Here is a 16,438-nt window from a genome sequence, read left to right on the forward strand (position 1 = left end):
TTTCGGAGTGTCTTGTAATTTTTTGTTCAAAGTCAAACATAAGGATTTATGTTAATCTGGCTACAATTTAAATTATTCTTGTGTTCCTGTTCTTGTCTCCTCTTGATGTCAGGCTTCCCTTGGTACTCCACCTCATAGTGAATCTGTGTCTTGCAACTCTCTCAGCTGGAATCCACTCTCATTACACTGGAGCCCTGATGGATTGGTGGTAAAGTATGAGAGAATATGAATATTCTAAAATCTTCTGAGTAAACCTAAGTTATTTTAGTGGTTCTGCATCTTGGAGATGTGACCTACACAAGTGTTTCTCCTGTGATACAGCTTTTTCTCCCTTAAACTCCTACTTCTTTCCCTGACTGCAGTGTTCCCAATCTATTTCCTTGAGGCCCTAACTATTATTAACCATGGTTTACCCACAGTCAGGCTAGAGAGAGCTGAATGGGAGAAACTCCCATCCGCCAGCTGGAATAAGGCTCTAGCACTGATTTATCCCTGCAGAGTAGGCTTTTGTGATGGCGAATACTCTGGCTGTATTTTATAAGGATTAATCTTCCCCCTCCTCTGCTAGAGCCACAAGGGGATCTTTCCATGATTTTCACTGTGAGAGCCTTGTGAGGTTCCTGGAGGCAAAGCCCAAGAAAATGTGCGGCCCTTCCTAAGACTGTGGCCCCCATGAGTTTTCTCTCTCACACTAACTGTGTCCAAACTCAGTCTCCAGTAATTCATCAAAATTACCATTTACGTGTCCCACCAGTTTATGGCCCCAGTAGCTTGTGCTCCAGGTAAGGAGATTCTGACTGTGTCTATCTGGATGTGTCTGTGTCTCCAGAGTTTAGTATGGTGATTTGCCTTGTGTCGCCATTCTCTGATGAACTGAAGAAAAGCAATTGGTTTTCATTTTGCCTAGCTTTTTCTCTTTGTTAGGATGGGAGCAACAACTTCCAAGCTCTTCACGTGTTGGACCTGAAGCCAGCAGTCCCACACTCTATGTCTTGAGATGTTCACTCTGAGAATCCAGTCACCATGCTATTAGAAAGCCCAAGCTGTGTGAAGAAGCCAGCACCAATTTGCCAGCCATGTGAGACCACATTGGCAAATGGATCCCTCACATCCCAGTCAAGCTGATAACTATATGGGGCAGAAACACACTCTTCCTGCCCAGCCCTTCCAAATGTGGATTCATGAGCAAAATAGACGACAGTTGTTGTTTGACCTCTCTGAGTTTGGGAGTGGTTCATTCTGCAGTCATGTATAAGCAGAACATTCCTAAGACAATACTCAAGGCCTTACCTACTTCTCAAAACTCAGTTCATACCAATTCCCCCCGAACTCCCAGTCACATGGGGCTTTCTGAGTCTGCAGAAGACACCAAGCTCCTCTCAGGGTGTGGCCTGAAATACTCTTGTCCCTACTCTTTACTTGGTAGGCCACATCTCCTCCTTCAGATCTAAGTGTCCCCATCTCAGCAAGGCTTCCACTGTCCAGCCATCCAAGATATACTCACCGCTTGCCCCCCTCTCTCACACAAACATATATAACCCACCACTCTCTGTCCTAATTCTTTCTCATAGCTCTCTTTTCCTTTATGCAATTAAAAATTACAATGGATCTTAAAATTTCTTGATTAATTTTTGCCTTCCCCACTAGATGACATGGTCCACAGAAAGAGAAACTCAGTTTTGTCCACCATTACATATTCTTTGCCTGGCCCAATACACGGAAAACAGTGAGGGCTTACTAAATATCTCCGAAGGAAAGAGATCTTCTAAATAGGCACTGCCTCTACGCATTCCTTGTCTACACCAGTGCTTCTCAATTTTCACACTATTGACACTTTGGGTGAAATAATTCTCTACTGAGGGAGACTGTCCTGTTCATTTGTATGATATTTCACAACATCTCTGGCCTCTAGATTCCAGGAACACCTACTGCTCCCTGAGTTATGAAACCAGAAATATCTCCAGATATCAGTAAATGTATCCTGGTTTAAACTAAAAGAATGACAGTAATAATGAAGCAACTCAGGAATATGGGTTTGCTTTAAACCTAAACCAATCTTACCATCATGTCTTCCTCCTAGTGTTCCTCAAAAACCACTTAGGCTGAACTATGAGAAAGAGATTCTAGGAGCCCTGGAATTATGCTAATTGGAAATTTCTATACTAACTCTTTCAAAAAAGTCCTCCACTCTCCAAAGAATGCCTTCATTTTCACCAGCTGGACCACAACTTTAAAGGTAGCAAATATCACTGATTATTTTGACAGTCTTTCAATTAAAGGATCAAAGAATCCTGATAATAAATATAGCTAACAGAGGCCAACATTAAAACATTGTCTAATAGGAAAGTTATTCCTGTAAAGTTTGGTCTAATAATTGAAATCAGGCTTCTTACTTAAACAATATCTTCATTGTCACTTTGGTCAAAAAGATTAGGCATTGTTTGTTTATCTGCTGCAAGGTAAATGAAACCAGCTGTACCCATGAACCAGCCTCTGATGCCTTGCACTCTTCCTCTAAAGGAAGTCAGGGCTGTATTTGCAATATGAATAGCCTTCAAGGTTTTTGAAAATAAAATTAGCAGATGTTGGTGGGTGGGCTATTATCCTTCTTAGACTAGGTAAGGATATAAAAACTCTACTTTTCCAACTTTCATCTTACACACAAGGAGCACCAGATCTGAAAATCACACGGAGCAAATTCCATTCATCCCATTAGCTCTTTGTCTTTAATCCAGTTTCTCTTGTTGCATGCTATAATGCTGTATGTGTGCATTCAATTACAAAGCTAACACTGATTGTGTTATCATTGTATGATGCCATTTTCATACCCTGTGACTAACAGTGTGGTTGCAGGCTTGATCTTTGAAGTGAGCTATGATAACAAGTCTATGGATCCAAAGTCTAAAAGAAATCCAAGCACACCTAATGAGAAACAGAAAGTGCAGCAAAGCCTGTAAAATGTAATCAGACTTGCCTCTTTTTTGTACAGAGTTCCCATTTGTAGGCAGATAACCTCTCAGGACACTGGAAGTCAGCATGCCAGTCCAGGTGTCAACACTTAAGATTGAAACGTCAGTGAACCCAGAGTCCAGAGTTTTCCATCTGGGTAAGTGTGACTTTTAGAATTCTTCAAACTTCTTCTGATAGTGTTTCAGTGGAGCTGACCTTCAGGGCCAGCAGTAAGAGCCACCTCTTTAATCTCACCTATTCCAAAAAGGTGCTTAATGGTCGCTGCCTTTCTTCTTACGACTGCTTGTTTTAATTAACAGCATTTCTTTTCCCCATTTCTCCTGGGGCTTTGAAGAGCTCTTTGAAATGTACTTAGTATATAGTTCAGTCTTGGTTTGGCATAGTCTCTCAATTTATGAGGTCGTTTAATTCAAGTTCAATTATTCAGCACAAACTGGCAGAATGAAATGCTATAAGAAGACTGGCATTTTCAGTCACATCAATCTCATGTTACATAAAGTGAGCAAATTCCTCCGTTGTTCTTAGTGACCTATGAGATAACAATTTACAGCTGGCACAAACCAGTGTGGGCTGGCTTCTTGGTTTACCAGGCTCCCGCAGGAGTAAGGCTTTGGCATCTTCACCTCAACAGAAACTGAAGATAAGCAGAAAAAGGGACCAGAAATCAGGGTCATCTGGGGGATGACTTAGTCTGCATTAGTCCAATACTCTAATTCCAGCGGTGGAACCAAGAGCAGGGTTTTTCTTTGTCTAAATGACACTAGAAGTATGAGAAAATCAAAAGCAAGCAGCTACAGCCTCATGTCTCCCCTGATAAAGTAGGAAGGAAAAGAGAGGAGTCTGTCCCAGGCAAGAGTAAAGGTTTATGGCTTCTCACCACTGATGGCAGGGTGCGGAAACCCGGGAAAATGAAGGCACGTGGGGAGGACTCAGGTGTGCTCCACCAGCAGATCCCAGTGCGCTGAGGGACATGTGGCTCCCACATGTTTGGGAGTTGAGGAGCCTGGTGCTCACAACTCTTACCTTCAACAGCCAGGCATTTGTAGGTGCTGCCACATAAACAACCCTCCAACCCTTCCTAATTATACTGCTTAACACCAACTCCACCTTAACATTCAAACATAACACTTCTGCTTAATCAAAATTTGCACAATAATTAAAATAAATCAGCTTGCTTTTACTTTAAAGCCCTTGGGCGTTAACAGATTTTGTGAAGAATCTGGTAACAAAGAGTGAAAATTTCATTATATGTTCTTGGAGGACCAGGTTCCAAAAATATACACAGTGATGAGGGAAGCTTAATTTAAAAGACCATGAGGCTGTAAATTCAATCAGTCATCACTGGTGAGAACATATTTAAAATGCTTTAGTCAACATCATCCTCTCTCCTTCCTTTAGAAACTCCACACTATTTTACTGGGCCTTTCTTACTGCATTCTAGCTTATACAGAGACACGACCTTCTAACTCATGCAGAGTTATGTACGTATATGGACCATTTCCCTTCAAGATCATTATGTTTCCTGAGGGCAGAATCCATGTCTAAGTTCCCTCTTTCTCACCTACCGCATAGAAATGGCATAAAAACAACATGACAAACACTCATCTTTAGTTGAATAAGCTCAAAAAATGTTAACCAGTCTCTTACTGTACAAAGTCCTTGAGAAACTGAAAAGATGATTTCAAGGTGTTGAATTAAAGACATTTTTAAACGCCACATGTTTGAAAATGCAAAGTATTAGGCAATGCATGTTTTTTTTATCCTATATTACATGTTACAGGGATTTAGAAGAGAGAACATAATCAGGGAATCAAACCAGGATAAAGACTGGTAATCAGAGTGGTGATAAACTGCCTCCCTTCCCCAAATATAAACACATACATGCACAAAGAAAACATTAGGAAGCTGGAGAACACTGGTTTGGAAAACAAAACGAAACTCTACTCATTTATAAAAATGTTGGAAGTTCAAAGCTTTTTTTTTTAGTAAGAAAACTTATTTGTGAGTGTTGTATGTTAATATGGTCACAGTTAACCAGCCACATTCTTCACAGCCAAGCTCACTACCGAGGAGGCTACACTATAGGAACTCCGGTCAGCTTCTCCCCAGCCTAGGCATCCCTATAAGAATAAGAAACTCATAAGAACTCAAGAGTAATGAAAAGCTTTCTATTTCTCCTCAAGTTTCTAAACAATGGCTAATAGCAACTGTATCAAAGTCAACAATTACATAAATCTTTTCATGGGGGGACAGGGGGTGAGGAGATATCCTTTGCTTATATTATTTGAACCATGAAATAAAAGATGATTTGCACATAAGTAGGAAGAGAACATAGTCATGAACACAATGCCAAATTACTGAGGTTTGAAATTAATGAGTGTTATGGATTTAATTGTGTCCTCCAAGAGATATATTGAGAGTCAACCCCTCATATCTCTGGATGCGACTGTATTTGGAAATAGGGTCTTTACAGGAAGAATCAAGTTAAAATGAGATCATTACAGTGGGCCCTAATCCAAAATGACTAGTGTTCTTATAAAGGGAAATTTGGATGTAGAGACAAATACACAGAGAAAGAACACCATGTGAACATGAAGGCAGAGATCAGGGTGATGTATTTAGGAGCCAGGAATGCCAAAGATGCCAGCATGCCGCAGAAGCCAGGAGAGAGGCATGGAACAGATTCTCCCTTCCAGGACCAACCCTCAGAAGGAACCAATTCTGCCAACACGTTGATCTTAGATCTGGCCTCCAGAACTATGAAATGATAAAATTTTGTTGTTGAAGCCAACCAGTCTGTACTTCATTTCAAAATCCTGGCAAACTAATACAAGGAGATTTACGGCAAAATCCAACCTTGACACCTGTAAATCCAAACACATGTATGTAAAATGCTAAGAAGCCAAATATCAGCGGTATCTCTACAAATGCCAGGCAACTTTATTTCAAGATAACGATAGCTGCTCTTGGGAAAGATGCTAAAGATAATGTTTACAGATGGAGGCAGAGATGCAGGCAGCTATGGGAGAGCGATGAGGAGTATGGCAACAAGGATCCCAACACTGAGTTGACTCTTTAAATTATGTAGGGCTTCAGGCGACACACCAAACAAACTTGGCTCTCAGATGTTGCTAGATGGCACGTACTGTTGTTCTTTGGCCTGACCTTGCCACCATAAAGCAAATAAGCACAGGCAGCCTGTCATCTCCTAAAGCAGGTGAGTGGTCAACGGCTTTCATCTCCAGCTGGAGGAAATTAAATAGTACATGTGACCAGCAGGCTTGAAACTGCTTGAGAAAGCTGCCAAGACACATTGAGACCTGCTAGGGTGAGAAGTTTTAAATGTCCAGAACTATCCTTCTCAAAGATCACAAGTACTTAAAGGCAGTCCTTCTTTTATTCAGGCATAGTAAATGAAGAATTTTTGAACTCTCTCTCAAGATTTTGCCATCAAATCTTAAAGTTCAGCATTTAATAGAGTTACTAACTTGAATTTGGAAATCCCCCTTTGGTGGGAAGGCACTTCAAAGTGACAGGTTTATTTCCTTTTAATGAAATAGTATGTTTGCTTCTGTTTGATTCACAGTTAAACAAGTCATAGCATCTGGGAGAACCATCTGGAAGACTCAACAAGGACCAACCAAGTCTTTCCAAGGAAGTCCTTGTACGGTGGAAGCAGTATATACAATGGTTAGGAAAAGATGGCTTCAAACCAGAAAGACAGGAGCCAAAACAAGCTCTGTGACTAATAACCTGTATGGACTTGGACAGGTGACTAAATTCTCTAAGCACCAAGATGCCTGGTCCAACAGAGATGATAATAATAGGGCCTATCTTACAGAATGCTGCATGGAGTAAATGAGACAATGAATATACCACATTTTATACAAAGTAATTGCTTAATCCAGTGTAGTTATCTTCACCTTATTAACATTAAAGGTACAAGTAATTTTTATATAGTAGAGTACTTAACATTTCCTTAAGAAAAAATACAAAAATGTGGGTCACACCTACCATTGAAATTAATTCAACCATTTAGGCCATTACCATGAAGTTCCGTAATGATCCAGAGACATAGTGAAGTCATTAACAGCCCTCAAAGATTTTGTTCTTTTTTCCAATCCCCATCATATTTATATTTTTTTATTCAAATTTTTTAAAAGACCTTTTTTTTGCAAATGTTTAAGATCTCAAAATTAACACACAATTTTTGACTTACAATATTTCTTAATTTCCTTACATATCTTCCTTTATCAGGAATATTGCTTCATCTTCTTAACTTGAAAACCATGAAGAAAGGTATAAGACTATATTCCAGAAAAGCCAAAGATCATCCAAATAAGTGCAAAGTCAAAATTTCCAATTATATGTTTAGAATGATCCTTCAGAGAATTTTCTTGTATATCTCTTTATCTAATTACTTAGCTTAGTAATTCAATTATTGCTAAGTAATTAATTAGAATTTCACATCTTTTATAATGACTTGAAGAGACAAAAACAAGGATAGTTTAGAAATTGGTTTTCAACATTCTTTGGTACTGTTACTAAGGTAAAATAAGGCTTTTGTCTACTGTACTTATTTCAGAAAGAGTATTAAAAGTTTCTACATGCCACCAAATACAATAACTTAGTGCTCTTAATCAAGAAGGGAGATGAAGGAGGCCTATCAGAAACACATGAGGACCAGCTTCTTAGGAATCGAAATCTGTGCCTTGACCCCAGGATAGTATGGAGGGAAGAGGACAAAGAAGGGAAGAGTTGTTTCTCTAAGTGAAAACATATGCCCCTTGATGCCAAAGGAGACAGGAAGAAACATAGTGTTTATAGTCTGTTTAAGTAAGTGACTTCTGAAAGATGGAATAAAAGCTCAATTTAAAAAGACACCAAGAATGGTCAATACATTTGGCTTTGTAAAATCAGTACCCTTATTCTTAAGCAAATGCTAAACCTCCATGAGAAATTAATCACATCATTCAGCTGGAAATAAATTCTCATTTGAGGGTTCCAACTCCAAAGAGAGAAATAAAAAACAAAGTTGAGGGAGATGTAGGACAGAAAAGATAAATTGGACAAGTCTACAAAACTGCTTGCAGAAAAAACCAATTCTACTGACTTTTACACTTGGTAAACAATGACAACAACAATAATGACAGAAAACCTGAGGAAGGAAAATCTATTGCATGTTAAATAAAAATTCTTTAAATATACTATTACTTGGTACTGAGAGAGTGGGTATATTTTACACATGAAATGTTCAAAAATTAATGAACTTACTTGCTTTTCCCTTTGTATACTGTAGCATAAGATCCTTCCCCTAGTTTTTCCAGTTTTTCATATGAGTCAGCTTTTCCAAATTTGGGACTTGTTGGCTAAAAATGAAGCAGAGGGTAAACAGATTGTATCAAACAAATTAACAATAAATAACCCAATTTTGCTGAAAATGTAGATTCTCTGTCAGTTTTTAAATAACTTTTTTCTGCTATAAGAATGTTTATTTTTAAAAACAACGTAAGTATTCAGGGTACAAAACTCAGAAAATGCAAATGAACACAGTGTAGAAGTTTAAATTTACCCATAATCTAATCATCAACAGGGAACCACAATTAATATTGTGATATCTCTTCTTCTAGTGCTATCTGTATGCTGACGATTGCTTTTTTACACTAATGTGATTACACTACACATACTGTTTTGTAACCTGCTTTTTTCTCCCACTCAATATATTATGAATATTTTCCATGTTATTATTCAATCTTCTAAAATAGAGGCTGGCAAATCCAGCCCACCACCTATTTTTGTACATTCCATAAACTTAGAAAGGTTTTTACATTTTTTAATTGGGTGGGGGAGAGAATCTAAAGGAGAATGTAATTTCATAGCATGTGAAAATTATATGAAAATCAAGCTTTAGTGTCCATAAAGTTTACTGGAATGCAGCCACATTCATTCATTTACATACTGTCCTCTGACTTTCAAGCTACAAGAGAGTGGTAGTTACCACAGAGATCGTATGGCCAACAAAGCTGAACATATTTACTACCTAATCCAGGCTGTAAATCATGACTGTTCAAAACTCAGTCATCTAAAGTTACTCCTCTAATATCTTTTAACAATAATGCAAACAGATAATCAAAGATGTGTCATTCAGATAGTATCTTTTCTGCCCTAACATAAAAGGAACTCTATGTTTAGACACATCAATCCTTAAGGTTTAGCCACAACAATATAACTCTTCCTTAAGAAACTGTACATCCCATCAACACCACAGAAGGGCTTGAGTGAGTGGTCTCATCACTCTTGCTGTGCTCAACTTCCACCCCAACTTTCACCAGAAAGCAAGAAAAGGGGAGTGTTGTCCCCCAGGGGATATATTATCTAGTATTTTAATGTTATTATACAAGGATAATATTGAAACATATTAGAAAATGATAATTATATAAGAAATTAAAAACACCTTGAACGGATTATGTAATCACAGTTATAAATAAATTTAAAATTGATTAAAACATTACTAATGATCGTGGTACTCTGTAAGAAACCAATTTTAGAAGCTTAGGGAAAGAAATTCTTGCAGAAAGTTTATAGTACACTATTCTTAACCATGCACTCTTACACCACTTACGAAAAACACAGCATACTCACAATGAATCTGACTCCCACAATCTATAAGGATTTTATGTGATGAACTGAGCAATGCTTCTTACCTCCTTTCCACCCAAAATGCCACATAGTTACGGAAAAGATATTTTTCAAAAATAGTAAATCAGGAACAGGGATGGGAACCAAAAAAGACTGCAAATATCTAATCAGATACTTTGAGGAATTCTAAAAGATAAAAAGTAAACAAAATCAAAATTTCAGAGAAAAGACTGAAGGAACTTAAAGTCCTAACATGTAGGAGAAGACTAGTACAGATAAAAGAAGCAAGACTCTCCAGGTAAATATGAGACTAATCAACACAGTTGAGCACATGGTGTCCTCCCAAGCAAACTGCAGGAAATTCTGCAGAGGAGACAGCTGAGAATGTAGATATTCCGGCTAGCAGGAGAGAGCAAGGACTAAAGTTGCCAATATCTAGAAAAAGGATGACACCCCCCATGCCCAAATTGTAATTCTTGAGCACATAATCACTAGAGACAACTTATAGAAAACAGAACAAGCTGATAGCAATTCTCAAATACAAAAATGAGTATGCAAGCAAAAATCACAAATCATTTCAGAAAAGAAAGCATAAAATTCAATAGGCAAATAAGCTAAACCCTGATAAGAGAATTGACACTGCAAAGGTAAGAATAACTTTTAATAAAAATAACCAGTGCTTCAGAGAGGTTTAAGAAGATATCACAACCTTGAAAAAGAAATATAATGGTTATTTAGAGATTAAGTATTTAATCAGTGGAAAAAACATGTATGGGCAGTGAATAAAAGAATGGACATAGGTGAAAAAGTAATACACTGAACATTCGAACATAATCCTCCCAGAAAACTCTAGGGAGAGGCAGCATCTAAACGGAAACATTATTCAACAAGCAAAATATTTTTTAGACAATTATGGCTGAAGAGAGACAATCCCAATATTCAAAACCATTTTCCCTTTTCATTTTGAAAATATTCCTTGTCTTTTTTCAGCCATTTTATCTCAATATAAGATGTAGCTGGAGTGATGGGGGAAGTGCAGGAAGGCAAGAAAAGATAAAAAAGGAGAAATAAAAGCATGCTGAGACTTACTGGATTGTTTAGGATAGACTGCAGATACTGATTAACTCCAAATGCCTAAGTTTTAGTGTATTTCTTAACATTTAAAAGGTAACTGCTGGAATAAATAAGATGTACAAATTCCAAACAAATTAAGGAGGGAAGAAATAGAAGAAAAAAAGTACAAGGAAGAAGGGGGAAGAGGGTAAGGAATGAGAAGTTAAGAGAAATGGGGGGGTATACAATAAGAAAGCATATTAAGTAAAAAAGCATAAAATAAGAAGGAAGTTAAATCCAAACATATCAATAATTATAATAAATATAAATTTTAAAACTCTATTTATTAACAGAAAGTTCTTTGATTGGAAAGACAAAGAAAATCTAGCAACGTGCTAGTGAGAAGAGACAAAATTAAAACAAAAGAGTAAATCTGAAAATAAAGGAACATGGAGAAAATGTAGAAAAAAAAATTTTCCCCATGCATTACAGCAATATTGATGGTAGACAAGACAGAATTCACAAAACAGCAAATAGATTAAATTAGTATATCCTATAAATATGAACATTAAAATCCACCAAGCAATTTAATAATCATAAACTAGTATGAGCCCAACAACATAGTTTTGTAGTGTATCAAACTGCTGATAGCAATAAAATGAGAAATTATCAAATCCACAGTGATAACTGGAGATAAACATACATCACTCAGACCTCACAGAGCAAGCAGATGACCAATAAGTAAGGGATATATAGTCTTGAATATTAGAATTAACATCTTAATCTAATATACATATTAATATATATTCTTTTCAAGTATATATTTAACATTCACAAAAAATGGCCAGATAAGCCCTCCAAAAATCTCAATATTCAAAACTGCAAAAACATTTCAAGTTAACTTCTTCTGAACACAATGCAATAAATGAGAAATTATGGATAAAAGGAAAATTTATCCTTTAAGTTGTTTAGCCACATGGGCTAAAAAGAAAATCAAAATTGAAAATTCATAAATAAATATGTGGCACTGAGGATATGACATTTTAAGATCAATGGGATGCAGCCAAATTAATATCTAAAACAAATCTGAATATATGTACACAGAACAGAAAAGAAGAAAAGTTGAAAGTATAATTTGAACAGCTGGAAAAGGAACAACAAAAGACACAGTACGAAGGAATTAATAAAGAAAACAGACCATCTATTTTTTTCTTCAAGAAACTTGTAAAGTACCAACCATGTGTTGAGTTGCATCAAGTAAAACTTAATGGAAAATTACATTCAAAAGCGCCTGACTAGTCCTGTGTGGGTTATGTTCTCATGCATTTTTCATCACCGAGAAACAGCTTGCGAATGTCACACTTTACCATCACCCTCCTGAGCCCAAGTTTTAAATAGAAAATTTTAAAACTATATTAAACTTCAGTATAAAATGATCTTCAATGGGGAAAATATTGTGTTCACAGTTCCATTCTAAATTATTTAAAATCAGAATGAGAAGTCTGTATGTTTCCTTTTGTGCTCCTTTAAGAATAAATCCAGTTTAAGTTTTAGAAAAAAGTAGCAGCAGAAAACTACCTCTTTAGTCCTATTAAGAGATAAACTGCTAATGTGCATTTAAAGCAAGTACAAGACACACAACATTGGTAATAGAATAGGAAGCTAATATTTTCTCTTCCTATAAAGGCACAAAATTTTCTAAAAATGATATATTTCACTCTTCACACACTGCCTTATGTAAGTTGATGTAATCATTTTAAGGCATAGATCCTATTAAACTTACCACTTGAAGAAACTGAGTTGAGGAAATTAGAAAAACAAGGATAATACTCTTTTTTAGCCTACATTCCATTTATCTACAAGAAAAATCAAATAAGAGATGCTAATGGCACAAAGTATTCTATTTATCTAATGGAATGCATTTGGATGCATTAGCTGCCGTGGTTAAAGTACATTCTATTAACAATGTGATGGTCGAAAATTAATATTTTGCCACATTAAGTGGAAAAACAGTCAATGGGATTTTCCCTGTGAAACTGATAAGCACACATTGTGGAAATATACTGTAATTTACTGATCAATCATGCTAGTACCATACGAAGAATAACACACATGTGATGCCTCTCTAAAAGTTGTTCTAGTCAACAAAAGAATGGGACTATGGAACAGACCACGTCTATGAGATAGTCTGAGCTTTAAGAGTTAGATTCTTGTAAAGTTGGTCTCCTATTTTAAGTACACAGAAATGTTCTGATCTGTAATTACTATGCATATAAATAATGAATCCAAATGCCAAGTGTTTAAAGAGGCCAATAATACACTTCTCCCTATCAAATGAGCAAACTAAGAATAATTCAGAACGAGAAGCCCTATTCTGTTTGATAATTAAAATTCAAGCTTTTGGTTTGCCTTTCTTTTTTCTTGCAACTTTATTAAATCATGACATTGACACAAAGATGCTAGATCAAACCAATATATAGTCAACCCTGAACATTATCTTTGGCTCTTTGATGTCAGGTGCATGGATAGATGAGAAACAGCTTTAAGGGGCAACTATTCTCTGCTTATCGCTTCCCTACTTAAGTGCAGGTTAGAGATAGCACTTTAGAGAACTGGAAATACAGAGGGCTAATCAGCAATTATTAACAGACACTAACTGCACAGAGATGTAGAATTTAATGAGATAATGTTAATACATTTTTTTAAAAAGAATAAAGGTACAGAGGACAATCAATTGTCTGGATCAGTGGAGGGGAACATTGGCATGAATAATGAAAAAGTCAAGATAATATTCAAGCTGAAAGGTGTTTGCCATCCCGTCCTGAAGGAGATGCTCTTGGCCCTTGCTAGTTCTAGTTCATTGTTGTGCAAGCAACAAAAACAACCAGCTAAAACCAAATGTTTATAGTGTTCCATGCTTTGAGTTTCTCACTTTAAATACATTACCTAAATTTAATCTACCACCCTAAGGTTGGTTCTATTAGTATCCCTCTTTGAAAGGAAGAATTCAAGATGGGTGAAATAAAGTCACTCATCTAAGATCCTATAGCTAACTGCAGAGCTAGAATTCAAACCAAACTGACGTGAATTGAAAACTTATTTTCTTCACCACCACTATTACATTGGCAGAATCTTCCCATGGAGACCTAACTCCCACCTGAATGGAGGAGATAGCAAACCATTCTTAAGTCCAAAATCCACTGAAATCCTATGTCTAGAAATAAAGATGGTGTTTTGAACTGTATTTTTATAAACCGCGTGAGGATACCTCAGCGTTCACTGTAATGATACCATAATATGGTTCTAAGAATGTCTACAGTTTAACACTGAATTCACTGAAAATTTACTTTAATTGTCATACATAATCCTTTACTTAAGATTGTTGATGACCCCCTGAACTGTAGAAAAACCGCAAGTAAGAACCACTGCTCTATCACATTATCCTAATAATTGTGAGAGTGGGTGTGAGGGTAAGGTGGGAAGAATTCAATCAGAACTGTGCGACGTCCTTAAACAACAAGGGTTTGAGTCAAACCTTCCCTGGCTAATTTTTCTTCTGCCTTCGATATTCACAATAGGCTCTACCATCCTATATTTCTAACCCTTCTAAATACAGCCACACTAAGATAATTCATAGTTGATGTGTAACTTGGTTACAAAATAGATCTAAATGCTAGATGGAAGGATAAACCCACCCACCATACGTGCTAACAACCTGATATGGGGGCTTCATTCTATCTGGGAATTTCCCAGTCTCCACAAGAAGGAGACAATGCCACGATGAGATCCCCAAGGATGAGCACCTGAGAACTGAAGTGAGACTCTCATTTTCAGGTCTGTACCCTCCTCCCCTCTTTCCAAGTTGGGCTTGCCTATCATGAGATGTAGATTTTTTTTAATGAGGGAAGGAGGTAAATTTGGAGGAATTTGTGGAATGTATAGAGGATCCTAATCTGAAAATATGTTCTCTTCAAGCTTAAATTATGATAGCACAGTTCAATGAAATACTTTCTAAATTGAGCAGAAGACAGGCAGTCTCACATCGCACTCCCAATAGTTCTAGCTATTAAAGAGCACAGTGGGTTGGAAGAGGTGGTAGAAAAATAGGAGCAAGTTTGTCCTGCCAGTGATACTAAGTACATCCCAGGGACAAGGCCCAGGAAGAGTAGGCACTCAAAAACATCTGAAACAAATAAGCACAATCTGTCAACACCTCTTGAAATATACCAATGTAATAAAATCACATTCTTTAAATTCTGCTTAAATTTTAAAGCAACACTGTCTGGACAAAATCAGGAAGTAACAACAAGTGTAGTGGTCACTAAGGTCCAGGCATTCCTGGTTCCTTGATTTTGTGACTCCTCACGTAGACAATGACCAGTATGCGAGCAGCAGAGAGATGAATACAGAGTTAGGAAGATGCACTAATGAATAGTAGTTTCTAACAGTCTTTCTAAGAAACAAGAGTGGCTATCCTGCTTTCCTCACTAAAACAGGGGTGGCAATGCCACACCTCTACTCACTTCCTCCCTCCCTCCCAGCTGCACTCCTGGAGCCTATTCAGGATAACTAACACTCTCAAAGAAATAACAATAAAATAAAGATATGACATTAATTCTGGTGGTCCTTAGGTAAAGGAACTCCTTTGAGGCTTATCAGCCTTAAAAAAAATCTTTAAAAATAACAAAATCTAAGTTCATAAAACCCTCTTGCCAGTGAGTATGAAATGATCAAACCCATACACTGTTGGGCAGGGTGTCAGATGGTGTTACACAAGAATGTGTAACCACCTCCATTTTCTGTCAAGAATCCAAAGGAAAGCAGTCTTTCCATGAGAAAGAGTATAATAAAATTCCCCTTTCCGTCGCAATGGGGGAGGGAACAAAAAGGCAGGAGGCAGAAAGGACTCAGGATAAAACAGAATACTATAGCATGGAGCTAAAAAAGAAAAGGGAACTATTTCCAGCTCTAGCAGGAAAGAGCAAAGACCTTTCTTCCAGGGCATAGAGAAGGGAAGCAAAAACTCCCCAAATGAAAAGAAGGCAAAGCAGCTTCCATACAAAGTAATATAAACACTCTGACATATAAGAAGGGCATCCCAGGGTGGACCAGGGAAGGGTAAACCCAGTAAGAAACTCTCAGGAAAGAGGACCTAAAAGAAGTTAACATTGTAATAGGAGAGGAACAGTGGAAATTTCCAGTTAAACATGGTAGCTTGAACACAAGTATTTATCTCTCCCCCTTACCAATATGTACTAAAATGATAGTAAAGTTATAATCCACAAGGGCAAACAGAATGAGTAAGGAGAAGATTTCAGACAAGACACAAACAAGAATTTCAAGATGGGAGACAAATGGATAGGAGGTCATGGACAAGGATGATGACCAAAGATGGAAACCAGTAAGAAATAAGTCAATTCATATTTCAGAATCCCAGAAACACTCAAGAATTGGAGGCTGAACTTCAAGGACAGGACAAAAACAAAATGATCAGTTGGAGTGGATTTAAGGAACAGGTCATCTCCCCTAGACTCTCCCAGTCAGATGTCTGCTCCTCCCTGAGCCCAGCACAGGTTTATTCTCTGAAGAGGTTGGACCTGAGAGACTCGGAACTGGGACACCAAGCACCATGGAAACCAGGATAAGATCCAGACTGAAAGAAAATGAAGCACAAGAACTCCTTCTTGATAATCTCAGAATAACAGCAGGTAGGCTTACATACCCTAAAAAATAGACTGCTCGATCACCTTCGGAGGAATGAAGGGAAGCCTCTTGA

General features: G+C 37.3%; 1 protein-coding gene across 13 annotated transcripts in view; it reads right to left on the minus strand.

Moving 5' to 3' along the window:
• CDK14 (cyclin dependent kinase 14) overlaps positions 1-16,438 on the minus strand; it is a 566,062-nt gene that overhangs the window by 346,374 nt on the left and 203,250 nt on the right. For all 13 annotated transcript variants that reach the window (XR_012074504.1, XR_012074505.1, XM_072965036.1 and 10 more), the window contains one exon: positions 8,245-8,339. Coding sequence is in view for 11 of the 13 variants with exons in the window: in XM_072965036.1 (XP_072821137.1) it covers positions 8,245-8,339 (95 nt within the window). In the remaining 2 variants the exon portion in view is untranslated. The remainder of the gene's footprint in view (positions 1-8,244; positions 8,340-16,438) is intronic.

This window comes from Vicugna pacos, chromosome 7, assembly GCF_048564905.1.
Source record: "Vicugna pacos chromosome 7, VicPac4, whole genome shotgun sequence".
Lineage (NCBI taxonomy): Eukaryota > Metazoa > Chordata > Mammalia > Artiodactyla > Camelidae > Vicugna > Vicugna pacos.